The sequence below is a fragment of the Physeter macrocephalus genome, chromosome 15 (genome assembly GCF_002837175.3).
Source record: "Physeter macrocephalus isolate SW-GA chromosome 15, ASM283717v5, whole genome shotgun sequence".
In the NCBI taxonomy this organism is placed as follows: Eukaryota; Metazoa; Chordata; class Mammalia; order Artiodactyla; family Physeteridae; genus Physeter; species Physeter macrocephalus.
In genome coordinates this window covers 4,112,433-4,134,242 of record NC_041228.1, presented here as the reverse complement: position 1 = coordinate 4,134,242, position 21,810 = coordinate 4,112,433, and the positions used below count along the sequence as shown (strand labels likewise).

At 57.6% G+C, this 21,810-nt stretch overlaps 1 protein-coding gene across 1 annotated transcript in view; it reads right to left on the bottom strand.

Moving 5' to 3' along the window:
- Positions 1-21,810, bottom strand: part of COL22A1 (collagen type XXII alpha 1 chain) — a 261,088-nt gene that overhangs the window by 3,912 nt on the left and 235,366 nt on the right. Inside the window, exons 54-63 of the mRNA XM_028500513.2 lie at positions 18,282-18,326; positions 17,426-17,479; positions 15,603-15,656; positions 10,355-10,408; positions 8,802-8,873; positions 8,606-8,641; positions 7,737-7,781; positions 5,147-5,326; positions 3,678-3,744; positions 968-1,150 (exon numbers count right to left, since the gene is read on the bottom strand). Coding sequence (XP_028356314.1) covers positions 968-1,150; positions 3,678-3,744; positions 5,147-5,326; positions 7,737-7,781; positions 8,606-8,641; positions 8,802-8,873; positions 10,355-10,408; positions 15,603-15,656; positions 17,426-17,479; positions 18,282-18,326 — 790 coding nt within the window. The remainder of the gene's footprint in view (positions 1-967; positions 1,151-3,677; positions 3,745-5,146; positions 5,327-7,736; positions 7,782-8,605; positions 8,642-8,801; positions 8,874-10,354; positions 10,409-15,602; positions 15,657-17,425; positions 17,480-18,281; positions 18,327-21,810) is intronic.

Here is a 21,810-nt window from a genome sequence, read left to right as displayed (position 1 = left end):
CCGCAACGGGAGAGGAGGCCACAGCGGTGAGAGGCCCGCGTACCGCAAAAAAAAAAAAAAAAAAAAAAAAAAAAAAAAGAATTAAGAGGGCACTCCCTGGTGGTCCAGTGGTTAGGACTCCGAGCTTTCCCTGCCTAGGGCATGGGTTCGATCCCTGGTCGGGGAACTAAGATCCCGCAAACCTTGCAGCAAAAAAAAAAAAAAAAAAAAAAAAATTAAGGAATGGAAGATTGAAAGAGGAAGATGTTAGGGGCGTGCGTTCCCCCCACGTCAGTCACCAAGTGCCAGCTGAGATCACAGCACCGCTTCTTCCCCACCCCATGCTCATTCCTTGCCAGAGAGAAAGGGTGAATGATCAGGTTGGTGAGTTTGGGCTCATGTCCTTTCCTGCCCTTTCACATCTGTCTGCCTGCAAAGAGAGCGCCTTCCGACCTGCTTCCACAGCGCGCTGTGTTAAGTGGGGCAGGCGCTGCCCCTTGAAGGAGAGACTCCCTGTTGCCGGGAGCAGCTGCGTCCAGGTAAGGCACCTCTCTGAGAGCAGGAGAGTTGGCAGCCATGTCCAGCTTTAGCTCAAACCACTTTATTCACATGTAAAGCTGGTGTTTAATGCCCATTTGCCCGGAGCTTAAATGTCTTATTCCTCACTGACTTCCCAACTCGAAAGGGGAAAAAGAGGGCATTTTGTGCTACTCCCTGGAACTCGAGCAGTGGAGATGGAGAGAGAAAAGACAGTAGGAGGAAACAGACTCAATCCTCCTGGCAGAAGCATCATTTTGCAAAAATGTCAAGTATGCAAACGTCTTCTGCATGTGAAGAAATTCCATGATGCCACAATGCAGGGCGTTGGCAGGCTGCAGGGGAGAACGGGCTGAATCATGCACGTTCAGTGGCACGCATGCCACGCACCCCGGTTCCTTCTTAGCCCTCGTGTCGTGTACAAAGCACATCTTCCTGGGTCCTCACTCACCTTTGGGACCTATGGGCCCAGAGGGTCCCTCCAGACCCCCCTGCCCAGGCCGTCCTGGCTCCCCCATGGGGCCTGCCCGACCTGGAAGCCCATCCTTTCCAGGGGGCCCTGGGGGCCCGGGTCTGCCTTGAGACGCCTTGGTGTGCACTGAGGGCATCTGGGCCAGGAGGTAGGCGAGTTTGGCTGCGGAGTAGGAAAAACAGAGAGACATTTCATGAAGGAGGGATAAAGGACCAAAGACAGGATGGCAGCTCACTGCCAAGCTCAGCCCTGGGGAGACAGTAACAGCTGCAAAACAAGAGCAAGAGAAACTACACCAAGAGCACGCTGCACGGCACCTGTGCATACAGCCACGGCCTCCGGAGCCAGGCAGCCTGGGCTGGGGTCCCAAGGCAGCCACTGCCGGCTGCGTGGCCCTGGGTGAGCTGCTTGACCTCTCTTAGCCTTCGCTGCCTCTTCTGCAAAATGGATGCAATGGAATAACCGCTACCCCACTGGGCTGGTGTGAGGATGGAGCAGATGAGACGAGGCATTGAATCTGCTCCTGGAACAAGCTAAGTGCTGCGTGGACATCGCTGCCAGGACCGAGGTGGCACTGACAGCAGTAATAGCAGCAGCAGCTGTCGTTGTAATTGTCAGTTTGGGGAAACTGAGGCCGGTGGGGTGGGTGGGATATAAGCGGCTTACACAGAGCAGCTCAGGGACTCCTCCTCTCTAAGCGTTGAGTTCCTCATCTATAAATGAAGGGCTGGATATGGTATCACTAATGCTCCTGAGGCGTCTGAAACGTGACGATTACAGAGCTGATTCAGAACCCCCAGAGGTCCAACTGCCGGCCGCCACGCCCTTCTTCTGCACTGGGCATACACAGCCCACCCGAGGGCCAGCAAGGGCTCCTGCCTGGTTGGCCATACGGTCCAGGCAATCAGGCCAAGGCCTTCATCTTGCAGGTGATGTGACCCAGCCCAGAGAGGCATGCTGACACCCTCCCGGGACCTTGGTGGCAGAACCAAGGCAGAGTCGGGGGGCTTCTGACAGCCCGCTGGGTTGGCTTCCCACGGCAGCCCGTCCCCATCGTCTCACGCAAGGAAGCGGGAGGGGTGTGCTCTAGCGCTGAGACCCGGCCTCACGCTTCACTTCTCTGAGCCTTGATTCTCTCATCTTGAAAGTGGAGCTGATGTTTCCTCCTCAAAAGATTATTTGGAGGAAAGGACTCAGCCCAGCAGACGCTCCAGTTAAGCTAGCTCAAAACAGGGCTTGTCTCTGCCCAAGGGCTGGAAACTCCTCACGGGCGGAGGCCCTTCCTGTCACCGATAAATCCAACCCTCGGAAAGCAGAACGCGCGGATCGCCACACGGGAGCCCCCAGGACCCACCCCGCCGGCTGGGAGTCACCATTCCAGCCTTTGGCTTCCTTTCCACCAACCCCGGCTCTGTGCTGTCCACTCCGGGGAATCGTCTTTGGTTCTCCTGCGTAGGGAGACAGACCATGCTCCCCTGGACACCCCAAGAGGGCAGGGGAGGGGGTCATCTGGTTCAGTGCTGCGTCCCCTACCCCACTGAGAGTCTGGCACGCGCCAGCTGCAGAGTGACTGTCCGAGACACCACCACATGAATAAACATGTCCTTCCCGTGTGTCCATCCGTGCCTGGGAATAGCAGTGGGTTCCCTATCTTCCTTCCTACAGAGTTGTCTGTGACTTTCTTCCCCTAACAGTTTCCCACACACAGGGCAGTGGGGATGGTCACTGGTCGAGAGAACGTGACGGTTAAGAGCCTGGATTCTGCAGCTCGGTTGCCTGCATGCAAACCCTGGTCGGACACTTACCAGCTCTTCGGCCTCGGTTAAGCTCCTTAGCATCTCTGATCCGAACAATCATACACGCCTCACAGGCTCACCGAGGCTTCCACGAGTTAACGTGTGTTGAGTGCTGAGGACTCCACCCGACACAGGGCCGGCCCTGCATGCTGGTGTTATTACTATTACCGTCCCATCTCTCTCCCTTCCTGAGCATCTGCTGTGTACGGGGCTCATGCAAGACTGGGATTTCACAGTAAATCCAGTGCAGTAGGATTAAAAGGATTCTAGTTCCTTGAAAGCACTGTGCGTTCAGGCTCCCCTCAGGGTCTCTGCACATGCTGTTCCAAAGGCCTGGGATCTTGTCCCTGCTTTCAGCTCACGCCGCCCCTCCTCCGGGAAGCCCTTCCTCACCTGTCCGCCCCTGAGCTACCCTAGGTACTTTCATCCGTCCTCTTCAACACCCCCTGTGCCAAATTAAACCACAGGAATTTCTTACTGTACTGCAGCCGCCTTGTCTGTTTATGTCTCTGTCTCTTCCCCGGGCTGTGAGTTCTAAGAGACCCGTTGCAGGCCTGTCGAAGCTGCTTCCTCGTTAGATAAACAACTGAGTGCACAGAAGAAGTGAAGGACCCTGAGAAGCCTGTTCTGTAGATGGTGAGCTTCCTAGAGGTAACTGAGCAGCGGCCGTTCAAGCTTCCCGAAGAGAGCCTGGAGCAGGACGGGTGCCAGATGAGGCTGGCTGGAGCCTGCAAGGTGTGCCTCAACCCTGATTGCTACTGGAGCCGCTCTTAGGCTGCCTTTTCCAACCAGGCTGCTGAAGCCCTGAAGGATGAGTGAACGGACTGCTTCCCGGGGCTCTTAAAGCCCCCGGGACCCGACCTACACGGCTGTGATAAGGCCCAGCTACTCACTTTCCAGCTGCTTCTCCACTTCCTCTCGGATGAGCCGCTGCAGGATGTCCATGGATGGAGGCTCCCCCTAGGAGGGAGGGAGGGCGGAGTTGTTCATCCTCCCAGGAACCCTGGCCTCCTGAGACCTGCGATGGCTCGGGAAGCCACGACGGTCACAGCCCCATACACCACAGCTCCCTAATTCAGCCCCTTTTACACCGGGAACCGTCTCCCCGCTCCCCGCCATGCAGGCGGCGTTATCCCGTCATGTATGGCGACCTGGACTCCTTTCTCTCCGAGGCCCCTGCTCCCCTCCTCCCCGCACAAACCCCTTCCCCAGCTCTGGACCCGGGAGGTCTGCTCTGAACCTCTCCCGCCAAAGTGCCATCTTCCTGCAGGACCCGCTCACAGGCTGCCTCCTGCGTGAAATGGTGTTCGATTTCCTCCCACTGGTCCCTTGGCTGCTCTGGTCCCCAGCGTCTGGCTTGCCCTGCTCTGGTCACAGAAACCGATGGGTCAGGGGGCAGAGAAGGCGGGCGCCACCTCCAGGCGCCCACGGCGACGTGCGATTCTTAGACGGATCCGCGAGCAGACCTGCTGCTGCACCGGGCTCCCCCCTCGTCATCAGAGCCCCGCAGGGCGGTGTCCACCCCCAAGGCTGGGGGCCGTACTGTGCTCATCTCCGCAGCCCCAGCGTCTGGCGCGGCGTGAGATGGGCTCCGTGTCCTTATTCTCTCGTTTGCCTTTCTGACCGATAATCTTTTAGGTTAGTCCCAGAATGTCCACCGCTACCCACAGCAGCAGGAGAACTTGGCAAAGACTCGGAGGAGGGGTGGGGGGCTTCCGGAAGCCCACTGAGTCCGCCAGCACCCGCGCTTGGCCGAGGGACGGGATCTGGCTGCCTGGCCTCTTTCGCGGTGGGGGAAGCTCAGGCTGGCCACAGGCGCCCTGGCAGGGACAGTGACACAGAACCTCAGAGCGGGCAGAGGCGCTGAAGACCACGGAAGCCTGTGCTCTGAGGAGCCGGAGGGCCCCCGAGGGCCACGCGGGCTGCAGAGGCGGGGCGGGGAGGCCGCGGGGCCCGGCAACCTGCCCCCACTGACACGCCCACCGAGCGCTGCCTTCATCTCTCTACGGCCAGCGTGTGCCGATGTTACAGGCGTGTGAAAAATAAGAGGTCTGCCACGGGAATACAATATGTGCGAAGGAAAAAAACTGCTCTAAACAAGCCTTCCCTTTTACACTGGGGAAAAGCTAGAGCCAAAGAGAAGAACGAGTACCCCAGACGGGCAGACAGGAGGGGGCGGAGCCGGGCACGGGACGGACAGCCAGCCGTCCCCGCGGGAGGCGCTGCTCACTGAGATCTGGCTGCCCCGGGTCACGCAGCTTACCGGGATCCGTCACCTGGTCCCTCTGAAGCCCACACACCTCGCGGGCCTCCCCTTCAGTCCCAAGGAGCCCCAGGTTTGAGGCAGCACCAATATCCTTACCCTCAGTCCTGGAAATCCTGGCTGGCCCGGGGGCCCCGGCGGCCCGGCCGGCCCATTCTCCCCAGGTAGTCCCTGGGGGCCCATTAGGCCTGTGTGACCTTTGTGGCCTGGGATCCCAGGGTCTCCAGGCTGGCCCTTCCCTCCGGGAAGTCCTTTGTCACCTTTGATGCCAGGATCGCCCTAGGGGAGGAAAGAAGCGCTTCAGTGAGCAAAGGCCTAGGAGGTGCCCCCAGGCCAGACAAGACGTGCGGCTACAGAAGGGACTCTCCCGGCCCTTTGCTTCCTCAGCGGTGGAAAGGAGACCTCGGCCCTGGCAGGCCCATGACTCAAGTCTGATGGCACAGACCAGGACACGAGGGCCCAGAGAGACACAGCCACCTGCCCACATCACACTGGGAGTCTGCAGAGGACAAGACGTGAGCTCTGATTTCCAAATCCCAATCCCGTGCTCCGTCCCAGTGGCGCAGCTCCACCTGCCTGGCTAGAGAAGGCCAGCCGCTGAGCCCAACTGCCGGAGCTTCAGGCCCACTTCAGGCCCAGTTTGGTTCTCCGTCAGCTGGAGGGATGGTGGCACTCGTCAGCCAGAGGTGTCTCACCCGCAGGGAGTCTGCCCCCTCCTCTCAGCCCTAGGGGGCCCGCAGAGGATGACGCTGCCTGGGACCCCTTTCTCCCCATCGCTGGCCCAAGGACTGAAGCCCTGGATCAAGGATCTGGGAGCCATGGCAACCACGGACGGTCCAGTCCTCTGCCCTATCTGCTACCGGGTGTCTGACCAGCCAGCCTCAGTTGTCGGAGGGTCTGAAGATATGGCGGCCACGCTAACAGCCTCAGGGTGTAAAAACTCCACCGCTTGGAGGCAGCAGAGCGGGGGGAACAGCAACAAAAAGACGAGCCACAGATGGTAACCGGACATGGGACATGGCTATGGGCACGACCTAGAGCCACGGAAAAGGAAGACGGTGCGGTTATGAGACCATCTGCCGCATACACGCACGAAAAACGAGAAGAGCCAGACAGTGGAAAAAGTCTGATATGTCGCAGGGGATCTAGTAATACGCACGTTGACACGCACACCCCACGTGGTTCTGCGCGCACGGCCTAGGGCAAGATACAGAGGACGTGTACAGCGACCGGCCTGCGGAGGGGACGGGGACCAGAGGGCCCGGTGGAAGGGCGCCTAGTCTTCACTGCAGCCACTTTTCTGCAATTTGTATTGTTTAACTATGTGTCTGTATTGCTTTTTCAACTACAACAGAAAGAGCAGTGAATTAAAAAAGGCATTTAGCCAGATTTGAGGGGGTCACCTACATTTCTCGAAGGTGATGCATTTCATGGGGACATTGCCATCCGTGGGTGACCTCAAGTTTAGGGGTCTAGGAGAGTCCTGGTGCTTCGTGCACCTCAATGCCAAGGCCTGTGGTACGGCATTTCCTATTCTTTAAACGTCTCAACATCCCTTTGCCGTGAGAGGACTTGTCCCATATTTCAAATGTTCTCTGGAGTCCAAGGCACGGGGAACCTGACCGCTATCTGGCAACGTTCCACGAAACAGGGGAAGGCAACTCGCCATTACTGACTCGGTATTCGAGAAGATTCCACGTGCTGATTCGGTATCCAGAAGATTCATACTTGCCGTCTGAATTCCCCGGCTCCCAACCAAAACTCCAGCCACACCCGTCAGCGCAGCAGCTCCCGGGGGACAGCTGGCCAGCTGCTGGGTGGCAAGGCCCTCAGTGCCTTCCCAGCTCCAGCCCCTCCTCCCCCGGCTCCACGCTCAGGAACCAGCAGCCATGGGAACGCAAGTCACTGGGAAGGGAGGAGGGAGAGAGAGCTGTGGGGGTGAGAATCCCTGACGCTCTCTGCTTCCATTTTGCTCTGGCCTGCAGGCAAAGCCAGCTCCTCACTCATCCAACTTGCAAGGAAAGCAGAGAGAAATTCTTTGCAGGACCACGGAAAGCGAACGGAGGGTCGGAGTGGGGTGGCGTGCCGTCCGTGCCGGGCAACAGTGGGCCGGTGTGCCGGCTGAGCAAGTGCAGGGCTCTGGGCAGAGAGGCGTCTAATTTCTCTGGAGGGGGCGCAGCAGCTGGCAGCAGTGGAAGAACAAACGCCCCTCCCCTCACCGCGTCTCTTCCAAAAAAAAAAAAAATGTGATTTTTTTTCTTTCCTGTTGTTTTTTGGAGGAATGCAATGTAAAGAAAGGCTTTCTGCGCGCAGCGCCAAGGCGATTCATTATGGGAAAATCTGTTCCCTTGTCACCTCCAGGAACAGATCTGGCTCCTGGCAAACTGGCACTTTGGGCTCCAAGCATGTCACACACAGGCGTTCGCACACGGAGTGGAGAGACGGAAATCTGTCAAAGTCTGGGCATGCTCGCCTTTGAATTTGTAATTGCCATGACTTTACTGCTTAAAATAACAACCAAAAAACCATGACAAAAGCCAACATCACTGACTACAACCTCGGGAAAAGCCTCCCGCTGGGGGCTCACAAATTTCCGGGGAACAGAGAACAGAGAAGCCACCACAGGAGCCGCTCCCCAGGCCAGGCTGCTTCCTAAAGCCTTGGACACAGCCCCGCCTGCCCCACTTACCCTTTCTCCTCTGGGTCCCGGCTCTCCCGGCTTCCCAGGGGTCCCCTGCAATGAAACCACAGGAGGGTGGGCACTTAACCAGGGCCATCCCATCTGCTCGGGCATCTCTCTCTGCCCTTCTCAGTTCTTCTCGGATCCTGGGTGCTGAGGGCAAGGTGTCCTGGAGAAGGCAGGTCCTCCAAGAGCCCCGCTCCGGCCCTGGCCACGCCCTCCCGCTGTCTACACGCCGGTCACCCCGGCCTTGTGGTTCCTGAAACGTGCCTTCCCACGCCTGCTCCTGCGTATCCTGAGGTCTGGAAGTGACCAGGGCCGGAGCGTCTCTGTTGACAGGGCCAGGGGAGGGCAGAGCCGAGGCCTGAACTAGAAACTGACATGATCTCACGTTTGTTCTACGAAGGTCACTCTGGCTGGTGAATGCGGAAGGAGTGGGGCGGGGCGCAGGCTGGACACAAGGAAGCCAGTTAGGAGTCACTGCAAACGTCCAGGTGAGAGATGATGATGGTCTGCGTTAGGGTCCGGCGGGAGAGATGGAGAGAGATGGACCGAGCGGGGAGGTATCGTGGAGTCAGAATGGACAGGACTGGTTGATGGACTGGGTGCGGAGAGCTACAGACAAGTCAGAGACTTAACACGATGGCACCCCTGGACCGGCTCCCTAACTGGTGGGCCCTACGCAAAGTGAAGACGTGGACCCTCGTTCGGAACGCATTAGGATTTCCGGACAGCAACAGCAGAACACAGAAGCACGTGTGGGAGCCCTGCTGGGCCCAGGGCCCCGGGAGACAGCACGTGTCGCCCGCCCATGAAGTGAGCCTGTGTCTCCCACGGGAAAGGTCACCAAGAGGAGAAGACGGGTGCACGGTACTTGCCTCCTTGCCTGGGACTCCCTTCTCTCCCGGCTCACCCTACGACACAGAACAAAATACCAGTGAGCTCTGCTGCATCGGCACGTTGCAGATAACGCGACTGTCTCTACAACACACATTTTCACCCAAGTCACGCTCCAGCAGAGACAGCGATCAATGGGCCAGCCGGGGACATTCCCCAACAGGGCTCTATGCTCACCTGCGGCCCACGGGGACCCAGGAAGCCAGGGAGCCCTGGGCTGCCGTTTTCTCCTCTGGTTCCCTTCTGGCCCTGCAGAGGGAAAGCAGGGCATTAATTCTTCAAGGTCAAGTGCCAACTCAAGAAGATTCAGAAACCTCGTAACCCCTCTGTACTCCGAAGGCCTGGCACGTGAACAAAAGAGAAGACCCCTTTCCTGTAACGGAGGGGCTGGGTTAGGGAGAGACGGGGCGGGTACTGTGAATACCCTGTGGGGTGCAGGAGGAGAATCCTGTAGCCAGTCAACGGCGCTCCCATTCCAAGCAGCAGAAACAAAACGGGACAAACCTTAAACCAAACACCGTGCTGCGTAGGGGCCCCTCCAAGTGACCTCTCGAAGAGGCAGCGTTCCTCTTCCCCAGCGGCCAGCAGGTCTTATGGCTCTGCAGGCTCACGTCTGGGGACAGGTGTTTGGGAATCTTAGTTTCAACCTTTCTGGGAAGCCACCATATGTGGCTCAGCTCTTCTCGGGTCAGCTCTGCACGGGGGATGGATCAGCCTCAGGACCCAATCCCGTCCTGTCTGTGACGTCTCAGCAGAGGTGACAAGACTCCCACGATGGCTCCTAAGGAACGTCACTACGTGTGCTGAGGAGTTAGATGCCTTAACACGGCTGTCGCCGGTCCAACAGGAAGCTGGGGTGCTATCAGGACCGCCAGATGCCCTGTTTGCCTGGGAAATGATGGGTTTCCCAGGACGCAGGATTTTCAGTGCTACAACCAAGAAGGCTCCTGGGAAATTGAGACTGACTGGTCCCCCTGATTTCCACAGTGACAAGTCGGCTGGCCAGACTGTTCTGCCCGCACCCCATGCATCTGTCGCTGGAACAGCACACCATAAAGTGGCCTTCCCAACAGGCTTGCCAATTTTACCAAATAAATATACGGTAAGGCTGGGCTGGGAGGAGACTAGCGGACAGGCTTTCACGTATCCACCCCTAGACCCCATCAAGGACCAACCTTCCCCACCATGTCTCCCCATCTACCAGACCTGAACCCCCAATCCCGAACCTGCTACCCAGTGACCAGGACTCTGCTGATTACTCACGTCACCCTCTTTCTACTACCTGCCCGTTGCTAGCTCTTGCGAACACCTCCTCCCCAGCAGGAGGACCCTCTTCAGCCGAACCTGTGTTACACGCATCCCCGCGCCGCACCCTAACCCTGTCTGAGATGGTAAGGGTCGGTCAGCCTGCCCTTGTCCTTCCATCACCTAAAACCATCAATCAGCTACCATGCAACCTTATTACACGCTTGTTTTTTAGTCTCAACAGTTTTGTCCTGTTGGATGTCTAAGGCTGTAGACAACAGAGAGCCAAGTGCATAATCATGTGTATTTTAAACTTTGACAGACGTCCTTCGCGGCTCCTCTCGCCTCCAGCCTATTCCTGCCATCCAAACACCGTATTTTCCCACTGAGGCTTCTGGAAACAGAGACCGGACCGTCGGTGATGTAAACCACACAACCTTTCAAAGCCTGCCCCGATTCCACCACAGCAGTGGGACAGTACTCACGGGACTGCCTGGAGTGCCATGGTCTCCTGGAGATCCAGGCGATCCGTTCTTACCCTGGTGGAGGAAACAGAAGAGAGGATTCTGCCAGGATGCTCTGCCAGGACCTCACGGAGCAGGACAGTGGAACAGAGAGACTGCTGGATGCGGAGGGCCTGCTTTCACACGTAGAGCTGTTACTCAGACCAGCGTGGCTCCACGTCATTACTTAGAGGATGTTTCTCAACCTGTAAAAGGAGCTTTTGGGATACTTAACCCGTAATAACTAATAAGCAATTAAATGAGTTCAGGTGCATGAAAAATCCTGGGCTGGTGACTGCTGCCCAGAGCCCAGGCACGGTGAAGAATCATGACCACATCGTTCACTTATCCGTTCATCCTCCCCGCTCGGATGCTGACTTGAGGAACAAACGAAAGCGCTCGCGTCACCGCGGGCTGTTCTCAGCTTAGGACGCACACCCGTACCCTCACCCCGCCCTCCTCCCCCACGATGGCCACCAATGGGTTGAACAGATAAAGATATCGAGACAGAGAAAAGTGGCTGGTGCAGAATCTCACGGCTACTGGGTGGAAGGTCCACTCACTCCAGATTCCGGGACAGACTCACATCCATAACGCTCTCTAACTTGATGGGTATTTTGTGCCCATTTGTCATTTGAATGAATACATTTGACCAGTAAGATCCTTGGTAGCATAAAAATCAGAAAGTTCGAGAATGCTCCTAAGCTACAGACCAATTCCTAGTAAGCCCCAAACCCACAGGTCAGCTTCAGCTGAGCTGGTCACGCCCCTGCCCTCACTTTCCTCCCGCTCAGGACCTTCCCCACCAGACGGCTGTGTCCTTCGCTGCTTCTCTTCCCTGCCTTGTCTGTGTCCATGCCCAGCATCTGGCACGTGTCACCCACACACAGGAGGCGGGCACCCTGCTAGATGAATGAACCAACAACATCACAGGAGACCACGCTGCACTGATCCCTGAACCGCCAGGTGCCAACGTCCTATAATCTGTGAAGCACACGTTTACAGATGAGCTGGCTTCATGGAAACACGTGACGGTAAAAAGTCACTAACACTGCCCGGGCGCTTGCTACGCATTAACTCACTCACTGCTCACAACGGAGCAGACGTCGCCATTTCACAAACGGGGAAACTGAGGCACAGAAATGCTGAACAACCTTCCCGAGATGGAAAGGAAGGGGCCGTGGTCTGAGCCCCCCCCCATGTTCCTGAGAGCTATGGCTTGCTGGGGATCATCAACAGTGACCATAAACGGGGCTTCCTCCTTGTGTCTAAAGTGTGCACGCGTGATCGTGGGTGACGCGCGCGCCTCAGCTCACCAGACCCTGCAGGAAGCGTGCCGTGTGCACGGATGCCTTTACATCGCAGATGAGGAGACCGAGGGTGGGAGAAAGCACAGGACCTGCCTGGGACCGCCGGGCTAGGGAGTGCTGAAATCGGACAGGCCGGTCGGTGTCTGTGACTGCGCGTGACGTCCGTCCAGGCGCGACGGCGCTGCCTGCACCTCCCGCGCCCACCCAGCAGCCCATCTGCGTCCCTCTAAAAATACGCGCTCTGGCTCATCCCGATGGCAATTACATCTCTGCTCCTCCTCCCTCTGGTCCGCTGTGCGCCTAGAGAACAAGGGCCAAGACACATTAACACACGGTGCCAACACAGGCGGCCGCGCACCGAGGGAGGGGCGGCTCCGGGCAGCCGGCTGTCGCCTGTCAGCGCGCTGGAGGCCGACTGGGGCTGAGACCTGCTCCCTCCTGGGCCACAGGCCTCCTCACGTCCCGCTGGTCCTCAGGAAGCCCCTCTGGTGTCTGTGCCACTCAGAAATGGAGGCCACAGCTTTCCCCCCCAACGGCTCTGAGCTCCCAGCTCCTGCCACTCCTTCCCACCAGGTGACCTTCCTGCCAAGGGACCCGAGCACACACGGGCCAGGCGGGCTCCAGCTGCAGACTCTGGGGCCAGACTGCTGAGTCCAAATGCTGGCTCTGTCGCTCACGTGCTGTGTGGCCTTGGGAAGGCACTCGACCTCCCTGTGCCTCCTTCTCTCCTCTGTGGGCAGGACGGTCAGAGAGCCCGGCCCAGGGTCTGGGGAGCTCAGGCAGCGAATGATGTCAATGGACCGGACTCTGCCCACGCTTCCTGGAGGCCCTCCACACACACTCAGGGTCTGGTTCAAGGCCGTGTGAACTGGCTGAAGCGGCCAGGAAGCTTCTCTTCCCTCAGGAAAGCATGTCGGCTCCAGGTGAGTGAGAGTGGCTGTCAGGGAAACAACCTGGAACCTGGTCGTACGTGTCCAAGAACACACGCGTTTGGGAAACTTGAGCAGTTGACTGCTGGTTACGGATGCCTTGGGAGGTTCCTCAGGATTGAGGGGGGCAAGTTAGGAAACCACAAACCTGCCTTTGGGGGCCTGAGGCCTTCAGGGCCAAGCCCGCCTCCTGCAGGCTGCGCCCGAGGCTGTTCGCGGCCTCACCTGGGCTGCGACCGGCCTCCTGTCCTCCACCGCACACACCTGTCCTGCCGCGCTCACCGTTCCCAAATGCCGCTCCCCTTCCCCTCCCTGTGCCCTGGCGCGCATCTGCATTCATCAGGGGTTTACTCTGCGCCCTCTCGGAGGGAGGCCAGAGCCAAGAGCCAGACGCCCCCTCCAGGAAGAGGGCCGCGCGAGGCCCGGGGACGGTCACCTCCCGGGCGCGCTCTGAGCGCTGGACGCGGCCCTGTCGCTTCACCGGATTAACTCGCCAGTGGTCACAACTTCCCCCACTTCACAGATGAGGAAACTGAGGCCTGGAGAGGTGAAGAAACACCCAGTCCACGTGACAAGGAGGAGGACAGCCAGGAACCGAGCCCAGGGGGCTTCACTCCAGCCAGAGCCCAGATGCGACGCCGCGGCGGGCCAGCAGGGGCAGGTGGGGCGCCGGGGTGGGGCTCCTCCGCCTTTCTGTGGCCGGCGCTCCCGCCCAGGTGCCCGTTCACCATTTCTCCCGAACTGCTCCATTTGCATTTAGCGCCACAGCTATACCGTGTATCCACTTCTGTTCCATATGCATATCTATGCTTGATACTGAAAAGCAGGAGCTTTTGGCGCCCCAAGAACCAACATTTTGCCCCCACACTTGGGGCCAAGGCAGCCACACTGGGGATGCGCGCCCCCGGGGGCCTGGGCTACGGGGGTTCTGCCACGGCCGAGCGGCCCCGCTGGGGGCCGGTCTCCTGCGTGCGCCCGCGGGGACGGCGCGACGCCCAGGGAGCCCCCGGGTTGACCTCACTCAGCGGGAGAATGGATACAGGGCACCGGCCAGCTCCTTGCTCCGCGCTGAACCCCCTGCCTGCTCGCTGAATGAACGAACACCACTTCCTAGAAAGAGGACAGGGCACGTCAGACAGTGAGCTGCTGCCGGAGGGCAGAAAGGAGGAAGCCAAGCGGGGTGCTACCCGGAGGCGACGGAGAAGCGGCCAGGCCCCCGGTGCACTCGGCGTCCATCACTATGCGGACGACGGGCGGGTCACCGGCCCAGAGGACGGGAGCCCCAGGACAGCACAGGGCCGGCGCCCTGATCAGAAGGCTGTCCGCGCCCTCGCTCTGGCCGCTGGGGACCGCGGACCGCGGGCACGGAGGGCACCCTGAACCCTCACGGGCCGCCGACTCAGGATGGGAGGCTGGATTTGAGTCTCTGTGGCCCCGTCAGGGAAGAGTGGGGCTCCACCTGGAGAGTCAAACCCATGGGCCCTGCCCCCCACGTTCCTTCCGTAGGAGCCTGAAGACAGAGCTCACGGCCACGGCCACGAGAGGTGGAGAACGCCGGAAATGATGTCAGAAAGTCCTGGGTTTAAATCCCCCCCGGAAGCTCTTGCCAGCTGCGTAACCTAGACCCAGCAAGCCCACATATCTGCCTTACAGGTTTACTCACTCATTCATTGATACCATTACTCATTCAAAATACACGTACATGCACACAAGCTACGCAAAATAAGCAAGTTGCAAAGATGAAGTGTGTAACAAGCGTGCCTTCTGTCTATATGCTAGTAGGTGTACTGAAAATATTTTCAAAGTTACACAGAATGCTATTAACAGTGGCTCCCTCTGGAGTGTGGGATGAGGGGATAAAGAGGGAATTTTCTCTTTCCTTTGTAACATTCCATCCTGTATGAGTCCTCTCACCATCATCATGGGTCACATTTATGCTCATATATACAGGCACATATACATTAAGCAGCCCCTAGTGTAAGGGCCCTGGGTTAATTAAACGGGACAAGGCAGCTGCTTCTTCTGACACAGAACCAGGAATGTAAGTATTTATCTTCTACATCCCTCTCCCATATTCGCTCAGGCTGCTCTTGGATAAGAGAAAGGTTCACTTAAGTACATGTACGGGCAGAGATAATATTCAAAATATTTATTAACCACACGGCGTGTCATGAGTTAAATTGTGTCCTCCCACCACCAACCCATATGTTGAAGTCCTAATCCTCAGTATGTCAGAACCTGAACTTACTTGGAACTAGGGTCCTTGCATACGTAATTAATTAAGATGAGGTCATACTGGAGTAGGATGGGCCCCTTATCCAATATGACTGGTGTCTTTACAAAAAGGGGACTTTTGGACGAGAGACACGTCCTCAGGGAGAATACCATGTGAAGATGAAGGCAGAGGCTGGAGTGATGCTTCTACGAGCCAAGGACGCCAGAGGTTGCTTGCAAACCCCCAGAGGCTAAGAGAGGCCTTCTGAGGGACGGCTCTCCCTCGCAGCCCTCGGAAGGAACCAATTCTGCTGGCACCTTCATCTCGGACTCCTAGCTTACAGAACAGCGAGACAATAAATGTCTTGGATTTCTAGCCTCCATACCTGAGAGACAATAAGTTTCCGTTGTTTAAGCCACTGCGTTTGTGGTTCTTTGCAATGACAGCTCTAGTGAACTCATACAGAGCATGCCCTGAACGCCAGAATGCCCTAAAGCTCGAGCATGACTGGAGGGGAAGTCCTACAGCGCGCCTGCCGTGCCGAGCGGCACCTCTTAAGTTTCCGGGTTGTGGGTAGGCGGTCCCAGAAAAGAGCCTGGAGAGTGTGTCCTAGGCCACTAGGGGGGCTTAGGGCAGTGGCTATCTACCAACTGCTAAGACATTCTGTCATTTTTTTAACAACACATAGGGCTGTTCCAGGATGAACCAACCAAATATTACCATGGTAGCAGGCCCTGCCAAAGCATGGAGCAGGTTAGTCTCAAAGCAAAACTCACCGGTAAGCCCCTCAGTCCTTGGGGACCCTGTGGCCCTGTGGGTCCAATGTCACCCTGGAACAGAGAGAGACCACATTATCCAGGGTCGCCGCACGAAGACGGCAGAGACACAGTTTCAAATGTGGACCAAACTTCACCCAGTTACCCAAGAGGACCAACAAATGGTGCCCACACCGTCTCACCATCAGTCACCAGTTATTCTGAATACGGACAAACTCACTTCCTGCAGCTGAATAAATCCCTGTCCCCACGGGGATCTCGGGGGGCTCCATCTGGAACTAAGGCAGGTAAGAGGGAAGAGAACTTCTCTTGGTGTCCTCTCCCTGAGTCACTGGACGGTCACCTGGGGCCACTCCTGCCTCAGTCCTCACAGTAAGAAAAACTCCACCTGGAAGGTGTAGAGAACCTTCCGGGGTGCCAAGCAGTGGAGATTCACCACCACCACCTACGTGGTCTTCCAGGCAGCCTCCCGACAGGGCTGTAATTCTCCCCGTGTAATGAATGAAAGAAACAGAAGCTTGGCCATGCTCCTACACAAACTAGACTGTAGAACACCCCAAAAGATGGGGTTTTAAAATTACAAGTCAGAGAGCTGAGAAGGGGGAAGAAGGCATTTGCACCACGGGCTGGCAGCCTGGGCTCCTGTCCCAGCTGCAGCCTGCCCTGCTGGGCCAGCTGAACCCCAAGCACGCCCCTGCCTGGGGAGCTCCCCTCACGCCCTGTACTGTCAACTGAAGTGAGCAGGCTTGGCAAGACCAGGATTTCCAGGCTGCCCTTCAGCACCTGAGAGGCGCCTTTAGGGGACAGGGCTGGGGACAGGCCTCGCCTGGGGTCAAGGCAGCTCTCCCGCTTCGAGCTTGGTGCAGGGCCTCCACACACTCGGCTGGGGCTCGTGACGTGGATTCCACTGCACAGGAAAAGCACAAGAACTAGATCGGAGTTCTGCTAAGATCCTTCCCTGCTCCATCGTCTCATGACAACAGATCAGCCAAGGAGACAACACAGGACGAGACCCAGGGGGCAGAGGGCACTTCGCCAGGGCTTAAAGGCAGGTCCTGAAGGATGCAAGGGGGCGGGCATGGGCCCGCCTTGGACCCGAGGGCCGTGTGCCCGTGTTCCTGACCCAGTACCCACTCCCGGGAGGCCAAGCTGTGTCCGCACATGTCGATGGCCCTGCAGGCTGTCGCGTCCCAAGGCCAGTGCCCCGTGGGAATGCGGAGCTGGAAGATCTGGACTCCACACTCTGCCTCCTCCTGCCTCTGACTCTGTGTGACCGTGAGGAAGTCTCCCGACCTCTCTGGGTCTTAGTTTTTCTATTTGTATGACTGGGGTAAACGATGGTTCGTCCCACCCTGATGTGACCCCGAGTCAGTGAGAGCAGGTGAGGGGTACACAGTGGTGCCGTGATGGATCCATGAGGCTACAGAACACTGGAGATGGAGAAATAATCTGGGGAGACTCTGAAACGCCACTCGAGTCCATGTAAGGCCAGATCCAACTCGTGCATCATTGAGGTCAACAGACAAATCATGACGGATTCAGCAGAGCCTCCTTATCTGTCATATGGCACGGGCACCAACCCTTTTAGCCGGAAGCCCAGACCCGGGGCCTCCTCGGGACCCCAAGGAGAACTCATGCAGCCCGTGGTGCCGGAAGGTGAGGCATCACCAGCAGATTCCTAGAATTCGCCCGTGACTCTCTCCACAGTGGCACCAACCCCCCAGTCCAGTTCCCGGGCATCCCTTGGTCCTTCAGTGACGCACGTCCTCTACACCTCCTCCTCCCACGGGCCCAGCCAGGCCCCACAGGACACCCACACTCACATCTTTTCCTGGTGACCCTTCCCGGCCAGGGGGCCCCATGACCCCAGGCTCTCCCTAGAAGGGGAAGCAGAAACAAAAGAGCCGCCGTTAGGGAGAGAGATGCAGGACGCCTGCTGCCCCAGCCGCAGTGGTCCCGGAGCATCTGGGAGGGGGAGAAGAGGACGGCCCACCCGTAAGCACCCTACGGAGTCCTGGGCCCAAGCGGGGTCTGCAGTGTCCTCAAGGCCAGCTTCGAGTCCTGGGCCTGCTCTGCCACTGTGAGCTGCAGGGACACCTCCTGACAGATCAGGCAAACCGCTGGGGATTCTGTCTCCTCACCTGCTGACCCACCGGACCCCCTCTGCACCTCAGCTTTCTCCTCGCTGTACAGAGCAGTGGGGTTAACCGGTGGACCCCTGAGGGTCCTTCTGTTTGGGGCACTTGGAAGAGACGGGGGAAGGTAAAGGATAGGAAGACAGGGCCCAGAGCCTTCCATCTGGGATAAGCCGAAGCCTTCCACACATTAGCTCTGCGACCTCGGGAAAACCACCCACATCCTCTGGCCCTCAGTTTCCTCCTCTGGAAAGCAGACCTAATGACAGCACTCGTCTCCCCGGACCCAGGACAGCACAGTCTGTGGGCAGCACAGCCGGCAGTGACCACACCTGACTTGGTCAAACTGGCTGTACATCAGCGTCTGGCCCCCCAGAAGAAATGTCCAGAAACACTTGACCGAGGAGGCATGATGCTTCCAGTGCTGCCACTGTCCCCTCCCAGGTGACACGGCCCCGCCCCGCCCGCAGGGCCCGGGAGCCCTCCGCCTAGAGGTGCCAGCTCAGGTGCACTGGGACGACCTGAGGGCGACATGTCCACTTACCCGGGGGCCAGGGTGGCCAGAGTCGCCTGTGTGTCCCTTGAAGCCCTAGAAGAAAGAGAATGAAGTTATCCCACCGAGGAGCAGGCGGATAACGCGGGACAGGGTGGACTCCAGGGAGACGGTCCAGCGCACCCTGACTCCTCTCTCTGTCTCACCCGATGGCCCTCGCTCCTGACCAGTTGCCAGACATGGGCCAGGTGCCTGACGCCTGACTGGGTGGCCAGGCCCTTCCTCCTGGTCGCTCTGCAGCGAGGACAGGGCTGCAGGGGCCCATCCCACAAACGTCCTGGAGGGTGGTGGGCTCTCCCCACGAGTCTCCTGAACTCCAGCTTCTTCCTCATCTCACACCACGTGGCTTGGACCCCCTCCGCCTGGATCCTGGGGTAGGCAGTTCCCTTTGAGACAACACTGCCTTCAGCCCAAGTTAGGGCCTGGGCACCTTCCTTGTTCCTGTAGCCATCGCTGGCCCCCCCAGCAGCTGTGAGTACAGCCAGCCCGGAAGCCTCATCCCGGGCCATGGGGCTGGGCCCTCCCTGCGCAGAAGAGCAGCTTGGAGATATTCTCCCTGAAGCACAAGCCCTCTGAGCAAAGAGGAAGCTCTTAGCGGAGCTGACACTGTCAGGCCACCCTGATTGTGTCATAATCCCCACTTCACAGATGAGGAAGCTGAGTCTCCGAGAGGTAGAACACCTGCCACAGCCCCACGGCTAGAAAGGGACCGGATCTGGATCCAGGCGGGCCTGCGCAGCCCCCGAGCCCTCCTACTCCCCCTCCCACCGTCCTGCTCCCAGGCTCTGCTCCTGGCCACCTGGACAGCATCTCTGCAGCCCGGCGTCGGGGTGCCTGCCCACCTGCTGAGACCCAGGCACTCGCAGGGCCTGAGCAGCCCCTGCCCAGCCCCCGCACCAGCGGACCACGTCCAGGCCCCGGGCCCCATCCTGCCGCACGTCCCGCCCCACCCGAGGTCCCTGCGGCAGGCCTCACGTGTTCACTGCTGTTCCCTCCTGCTGGTGCGCGCTGGCCCGTCGGGTCAATCCCCCCGGTTACAGGCCTGCTCTCGGCCAGCCTCCCATCCCAACTCCAGCATCTCAGTCGCCCCTCCCCGTCACCACCTACCGCCTTCCTGGCACCTTCCTCTCTGTGCGTCACCTCCTCAGGCCACCACTGCCAGAGCACTGCTCTGAGGGTCCTGCTCGGCTGAGCCCCCAGCCAGTGGCTGACACAGAGCGATGCCCTCGGGGCATCGGGGGCCGATGCCTGTACACAGAGGTCAAGGTCACAGGGTCTGGGAGCACCTGGGACGGGGCCTTGAATTTAATCTCACTTGTCAACACAAGCCCCACAGACAGGGGCTGCATGGCACAGGGAAGCGTGCCCTCCTCCGAGCAGTGCGGAGGGGGCCTCACAGTGAGCGGTGAGGTCCTGTCCTAGCCTCTCACTCGCTGTAAGGAAGGCACGAGGCAGGGAGAGAGGAGTAAGAGTGCAGCAGGGGAAAGAGAGGAAACCCCCATCTGCAGAGCCCCTACTGCGTATGTGCTGCAGCCCTGGGGCACGCTCCCATTTCAGCGCAATGAAGTCCTGTAAGATGGGATTCATTTCCCCCACCTCCTAGAAAAGAAGCTCAGGCCGATCTATCACACAGAGAGTAAGCGGTGGAGCCACGATTCAGACTGCATGATTCAAAGCCTCTCCAGTGCCACACTCAACTCTGGGAGGCAGCAGTGTGTGGCCAAATAGGGCCCTCCGAGGCCAAGGCCAAACGCCTCCCAGCTGACGCCACCAGGCCTTCTCAGACCTTATCTCCTGAGTTTGTCTCCTGGTTTCAAAAGGCGAGTGAAGAGCCTACTGGGGGAGAAGACAGCCCTCTGGCCTGGCCGTCTGATGGGAGCTGCGGCCTAGCAGCCCCACTGCTGTGCGGTTGCGCTTGCTACCCTGGAAACGCTTTCTCTTTCCCGTTCCTCACCACTTGGGGGATAAGAATGGGGCGCCTTAGGAGGGAGGCTCTGAAGGTCACTTCCCAGGCCGCAGGGCGGTGCAACAGAAAGGGAAGCTCTCAGAGCCTGGGAGGGGCAGGGGAACGCAGGAGGAGGAGATGAAGTCGCCTACATTTGCCTCCACATTGAACCACTGTAACCTCGGAGAAGTCAACTGACCCCTTGGAGTCCTAACATCACCATCTATGAAATGAGGATAATAAAAATACCCAGCTGGCAGAGCTTCGCAGGATTAATCTATGGAAAGGGGCTTTACATGCTATTAAGTGTGACGAAGCAGGGCTGACTGTGGGGTGAGGTCTGGAACTGAACCATGGCTCCCCACTTTCTAGCTGTGGGTCTTGGGTGCTTTACTTCTCTTCACTGGGAGTCAGTTTCCACATCTGTAAAATGAGGGTAGAACCCACTTCTGCAGAGTTGCCATAAGGATTGAAAAAGAAATAAACAGTGCTCTCCACTGTTCAAAATAGGCCAGTTCCCTTTCCCTGGGGAGGGACGGGCCCTCCTGGGGCCCAGCATCTTCCCCAGATCCAGCCAGTGCAGAGGCAGGGACCCTGGTTGCTCTCCTCCCAAATAATCATGGACAAAAGCACCAACGAGGGAGCCACACACAATGTCCCAGAAACCTGGCTGGGAATTTTCCATGTTCTATCTTCTCCTTCGTACTCACAACCACCCTAGAGAAGTGGGAGCTATTCTGATGCCCATTTCAGAAAAGAAGAAACAGAGGTTCAGAACGGTCCCCTGACCCAGGTCACAAAGTTAATAAACGACAAAGTGAAAGCTGAGCCCAGGTCTGTCTATCTCCAAGCTCACGCCGTGCCAGCCAGAGGAGGTGGGTGTTCTTTCACCTGCCTGGGTCTCTAACCTCTGTCCCTGCACTGAAGTAGGATTCCTTACAACTCTCTCTTGAGAGGTGGATCTTGCCCCAGCCCACTTCCCAGCAAATGGATCTCCGTGGCTGAAAAAAGAAAAAAAAAAAAAAAAACCCCTCCCTCCAGTAAACCAGAAACGACCTTAAAAAAAAAAAATCACTGATTCTGTGTTTTAATCCCCATAAGAGGTGGTAGTCCCATTCTTAGGTTTCTTCTCCTGATGCAAGCAGGTGAAAAGCAAGCAGAGTCGGGTAAAAGGAAAGTATTTTTTGTGTTTTACTTCCTCCTTATTGAATACTAGCCAGGTGAGTTATTGATTTTTTTTAACAGAAAAACATTAAGGAAACATTAATGTTTTAAGGAAACATTAACATTAAGGAAATAGAACTAGCATTTTGATCTCCAACAGAAAAACATTAGGGAAACATTAATGTTTTAAGGAAACATTAACATTAAGGAAATAGAACTAGCATTTTGATCTCCCACTTCTTGCCAGATAATTGGATTTTAAGATTTTCATCGAACATCACATTCGTTTCCAAAGAAAATTTAAGAAATTTTGTAAACAATTTTGAAATTATAAAGGAGTAAAGCATTTAGTGAAAAAAACCCAATAGGGCTTCCCTGGTGGCGCAGTGGTTGCGCGTCCGCCTGCCGATG